Below are 6,000 nucleotides of genomic sequence, written 5' to 3'. Positions count from 1 at the left end.
ACCTGATAGAGCTGCAGTTTATCAGAGCTGCCGGCCCCCCCGGATTCCTCCCCAGACACCCAACCCCTAGGCCACCTGGATGTGCAGACCCGAGCTCGCCCCGCCGGCGTCCCCAGTCGTCGCCCCCAGAGCCGCGGCGCTAGAGCCGCAGGGGACCCGCCCCTCGGCTGCGGCCCGGCGGCCGCCGTCTCCTTGACAACAGCAGACGCGGAGCGCGTCCCGGAGCCAGCTCCTCGCTCACAGTTCAGTCCACACTTGGGGCCCGGGGCCCGGGGCCGCCTCTACCATGGCCTCCAAACAAACCAAAAAGAAAGAGGTGCATCGTATCAACTCGGCGCACGGATCGGATAAATCTAAAGAGTAAGGGACCTCTGCCTGCCCGTCCCACCCCTGGCCTAACCCTTGGCCTTACCACTCGAAATGGGGCTGCTTCCCTGCCGCAAGCTCGGCCAGGGTGGGCGTGGGACTGGCCTCCTCGCAGCTTCTCTGTCTTTTCTGGGAGATTCTTGTTGCCGTTCCTTCCGCATGCCTGCTTCCATCCGCCCCCTTCCCAGAGCCCCTGGTTTCCCTGCCTCAGGTACCCAGCTGCACTTCTGCTTTCCCTCAGTGAAACTCCCGCTCTTCCCACCCCTCCCCATCTTCATAGGCCACCCAGGCACATCCTGGGGTGCAGCTGCCTGACGAAAGAGGCATAGCTCAAAGGATGTCCAGTTAGGGTCACATCTTCCTGGCCCCAATAATGACAGAGAGAGAGACAGAGACAGAGCTGGAGAGACAGAAAGAACTTTGACCTTAAAGCTTAATGGCGAGTCCCTAGTTTCTATCGGCCTCGTCCAACAACTAAAGAACTTTTATCACATGACATCAGAAGTAAAACAATTTTAAAAAGTTAGAACTTTTTAACTATATATATATAGTTAAATATAAGTTCATGTTAAATATATATTTATGTTATAAATATATAGTTCATGTTACTAATGTAACTCCTTTCCTACACGCACCCCCATGTTCCTGATTCTCTAGTTTCCAGTTCTGCCTTTGTTCATAAGCAGGCTTCCACCTACCTGGCAGATGATCCATTCACTTTATTAACTTAAATTCCAGGCACTATATTACATATATAAGTGATTTTAACAAGATCTTATAAGTCTGGTCATTTCAACATTTACTAATGATTTCCATTCTTCTAGGTCCAAGTCTTACAAGGCCCTATAGGATCAGACCCCTATTACTCTTCTAACTTTACCACTCCCTTGCACATACTAGTCTCCACTCCCTGGAACATCCCTGTGTTGTTCCTACCTCAGAGCCTTTGCACTTGCTATTTCCACTGCTGGGAAGTTCTTCCCCCCAGATTTTTATATGGTTTTCTCCCTCACCTCCTTTAGGTGTGTACCTATATGTCATTTTCTTGTGTCAGCTTCTTTGGCCAACTGGTTTAAAATCACAACCCCTATTTTCTTGTGAAAGACAAAAAAAATCCCTCCCTATTTTCTTTTGCTTCTTTATTTTTCTTGAAATTCTTATTCATTTAACATACTATATATTTTACTTTTTAAAAATTATATTTATTTATATATCTTCCTGTTAGAATGTAAGTTTCATAAGGACAGAACTTCTTCTTTTTTTATTTTATACACTATTGAATCAAGTGATTCTTGGATTGTACATAGCAGACACTCAAAAATGCTTATTTAATGAATGAATGACAATAATTAAGAGTTTATAACAGGGTTGCAAAAGAATTTTTGAATATAAAAAAAAACCTTAGTCAATGATGGTTATAATTAATGCACATTGAAGTTTCATAACTCTAAAGGAGCTTTGGGGAAAATCTTTGACTTTAAAGAGTTTATATCCTGAAAGAGATGAGATTGTTAACTCCCATGAAAAAAACAAAACAAAACTGACCAAACCAGATACCATAAATCACAGTTCATGGCCTGGGCCAGTGATGGTTGTGTCACATGAGAGACAAGGTGCTTGCTGGTAAAATTGTAACTCTTTCCTCATGAGTACTTCCCATTGCTTTTTGAGATGATAATGTTATTTCTAACATGTTTATTTCTTCCAGAAAATATTTGAGTTGAAATTATATCAGTAAAACTGTATGTGTCTATTTATGAAAATAGAAGAGTAAAGGCAAATAGTTATATAATATCTAGGCTTTGCTAGAAACTATTGAGCATTAAACATCAAACCATTAGATTTTGCTGTAGCATTATATGATAAAATGTGAAGTTTATTATAAATCAAGTCTCCCTCCAAAATTTTTACTGAAAATTCAATCATAGGTACCGGGCTAAGTCATCATCAAAAGATAAGGTGTCACCGAGCATGGGGCCTAGGGATCAAAGTCTATCAAGCCTTCGGTGTAATTGTCACTTGAAATAGGCTGGGGACATTTACAGTAAGCTTTTCTATATCATTTTACTGTACCTTATGGTTATACATCCAATAAATGCAACCAACTCTAACATGGTCCTAAATATGGAAATGAGAGAAAGGGTCTTCAGAGCCTTGAAAATAACAATCTCCAGCATATCTCTTTTATTCCCTCAAATTATGTGTCCTAATGGGGACAAATACCATGTCTGGCTCTTGCCTAGAGTGGTGGCCAACCCTGAGCATTTCCACTTGTTGATTAAGTGAGCTCATAGTTTAGTGACCTAGCTTGGTTTCCATTCCTTCTGAATTGGATTAAAGCCTGGTTCTCCTTCCCTTTCTAATCTGATCTGCTGATGGCAAAGTACAAAAACTGAGATGTTACAACTGAGAAAACAGAGTCATCTATGTCCAGCTCTGACCAAATTCACACATCAATATGACTTTGAATCATCAAGAAATCTTATGCCAGGTAACTGAGTTGTCAGTCTTTATATTAGAATCACCTGTTATCATTTGTCTATTTTCCTGTCTCAGGAAGGATGGAATCTCTGTTATAGGGTTCATTCTGGCACTTATTTTTTGTGATATTGAACATGTCATTTTTCTATTCTGACTTTCAGTGTTTTTCTTCTTTAAATGAAGAACCACCTAATTAAAGATCCAACACCCTCTGTCCTCCCTTTTCTTCTTTATTTTTCCCTCCAGCTCTAAACTTGCATGACTTCATCAGATTTTTACAAAAACTCCACTGTGTCCACAGTGGGTGAGGGAATTTTGTTACAGTTAAGTATTTAACACTTCGATTTAATTCATTTTTCCAGTAGAAGTTATCTTTTTAAAATTCTATTTTCAGGAACAATAATTGTCATAACAACTGTCACAAATTGTAACTTTCATTATCAAATATCTAGTGATAATTAGAAATTATAAACCAGTCTAACTTAATCAATTTGAAAACTAATATGCAAGGCAAAGCTACTTTCATTAGTTAGATGCTATTAAAAGGATTTGTAGTGACACTAAGTCAAAACTTTGATTTTCTTGGAAGCACTAAATATAAGCCTTTGTGTAGATCATGGCTAACTTAAAAGAAAGAAAAGAAAGTATGCCTTTTAAGTAGTTAGTAGTTATTAGAAGTGTTAAAGCTTACACTTTTAAACACCAAACTATTTGGAACTTTAATGGGTAGTTTGAGATAGAGACACAATTTGGTGTTTATAATAAACAAAATTTTGTTTCGTTTCCAATAGCACATTCAAACCAAGCTCAAACAAATAGATAATCTGTTAAACTAACAAGAATTACGCAACCTTCTAGATTCTTAATGATGATGAAATATCATCAACCCTCTTTCCAGAAGAGAATGAAATCTATTTCATAATGCTCAATAATCTATCCTTACTGACTGAAACGCACATCTAAATATTTTGTAGACTTCTCAAAAAAGAATAACATATCAGTCCATATGAGAATTTGAAAACAGGACTATTACAGAAGGCGAATTGTGATCAGTGTTATAAAAGCAACATAAAATAGAAGAATATATATCTTACTGAGGATTAAATTAAGTGGGTTCTTGGCTATCAGAGGTTCAAGAGGCAGAGCAGATTAAATGAAAACGTGCCACAGTTATGGTAGATAATATGTTCCTCCACCTTCAGAGATCAGGGAAGAAATTCCCCAGAAGAGAGTGGGAAGGTGCCCTCTGGCACCACACCCTGTCCTCACAGCTCCACACGGGAATGCAAAGGTAAGAGCCAGCAGGTTTTGTGATTTCCCCAGATGACCTCTCTGGACCCCAACGACTAAGGTCAGTTAACAAATTTAAAAGGTTAGCTCCTGTGACAGAAGCTTCCTTAGAGGAAAGCTTATTCTTTATGTCCATTTCTCGACTGTTCCATGAGTATTTCTCACGCCCAAGTCACTGGTAGGTCTGAGAAGACAAGGAATTGTGAAACATGGTAACTTCTCTCCAGGCATATGTGATTTGGGAGGAAAAACATCCCCTAAGATTCACACAGAAGTAACTAGGAAGTATATGATGATGCCACACTGGTCAGGGAGTACTTGTTGGAAATAACTGAAGGAGCCAGATGTTGGCATGGGATTAGATGAGAGCCCTCATGAGAGTCCTACAGTGATGGCTCTATGAGGGAGAGGACAGAAAGGTCACTTCCAACCGGGGCTGGTCTGTCTTCACTCCTCGACCAGCCAATCCCCGATTCAGAAGGTGCAGGTTGGTGAGATGGTCAGGGCAGGCTATGGGGCTGTGTACGGCATAGAAAGCCAACCAGATGGCTGGTGTAGTCTGTGTCTGAATGTACTGGCCCCTAAAGCATCTAAAATGCATATGCAGCAGAATGAGAGGGACAGATTCAGGGATTTAAACTTTATTAAGGAATTTGAACTGTAAGGGAAAACACAGATGTGTTTCTATATTAAAATGATGATTTATGAAGAATAATTCAACAATTGTCTGCATGGACTTTATGATGGATTAAGAATCATAGTAGCAAGAAATGAGTGGTGTTCTGAGGTAATGGGGAATACCTGATTTGGGGAGCTCTTGATGACAGTGAGGGACATTGTTAAAGGGAAACTCTCAATGATAGTGAGGGACATTTTTTTAAAATTAGTTTCAGAGGTAGAATTTAGTGATTCATCAGTTGCATATAACACCCAGGGCTCCTGACATCAGGTGCCCTCCTTAGTACCCATCACCCAAATATCCCTTTCCCCCACCGACCTCCCCTCCAGCTACTAGTGAGGGACATTTTTGTTATTTTTATTTTTTTTATTTTTTAAAGATTTTTATTTATTTATTTGAAAGAGAGAGCATGAACAGGGGGAAGGGGCAGAGGGAGAGAGAGAAGCAGACTCCCAGCCGAGTAGGGAGCCCAATGTGGGACTCGATCCCAGGACCCTGAGATCATGACCTCAGCCGAAGGCAGACGCTTAACTGACTGAGCCACCCAGTTGCCCCAGTGAGGGACATTTTTAAAGATGGGTGCAGAGCTGATCTGTAAGGTAATTTTGTGGTCAAAGACTACAAAAGCCAAATTTCTGATCTTCAGTTGCAGTGGTAATATTTGTTGTAATGTCCAGGTAACGATGCCACCCTGTCTGAAAAGACAAGAGAAAGGTGTAAATAAAATTCAATGACAAATTTCTGAAGGCTTGGTCATAAAGCCTTCTGGGTCAGAACCAGAGTGAGGCTTGGGGAGCCCAGAGAGAAGAGGGCCTGTCGGTCACACCCCAGAACACAGGGTAACCCTTGGCACACCCCAGGGCATTATGTAAATGTCTGTTGCATATCTTTAAATATAAAATCTCAGGCCTAAATTTCTGCTTAATGAAGATGGAAGTACCACATTCGTCTTGGGGTACGCCATTGGCTCTCCCTTTAAAATAAACCTAATCTGAGCATTTAAAAATTTATTAAGATTTGATATGGTTTAAGAATCATCTCTGGCAGTGAAATCTATTTTTTCTTTTTTTTTTAAGATCACCCAATTTTTAGTTTGTTTAGTTTTGGGGAAGAAATGGTTCCCTCTAAAGTTGACTTAGTAACATTATTAGAGAAGTAGAAGTTACCTTAAAAAGATTTAAGTT

The 6,000-nt window shown here is 40.2% G+C and overlaps 1 protein-coding gene across 1 annotated transcript in view; it reads left to right on the top strand.

Annotated features, from left to right (window-relative positions):
* The first annotated feature begins 286 nt into the window (after positions 1 to 286).
* Positions 287 to 6,000, top strand: part of ADGB (androglobin) — a 158,614-nt gene continuing 152,900 nt past the window's right edge. The window contains exon 1 of the mRNA XM_088023849.1: positions 287 to 360. Within this exon, the coding sequence (XP_087879975.1) occupies positions 287 to 360 (74 nt within the window). The remainder of the gene's footprint in view (positions 361 to 6,000) is intronic.

Source organism: Eumetopias jubatus, unplaced genomic scaffold (genome assembly GCF_037043125.1).
Source record: "Eumetopias jubatus isolate StellerSeaLion01/CBP00866 unplaced genomic scaffold, mEumJub1_p1.0 scaffold_6, whole genome shotgun sequence".
NCBI classification, from domain to species: Eukaryota; Metazoa; Chordata; class Mammalia; order Carnivora; family Otariidae; genus Eumetopias; species Eumetopias jubatus.
This window is presented reverse-complemented; position numbering and strand designations above follow the sequence as displayed.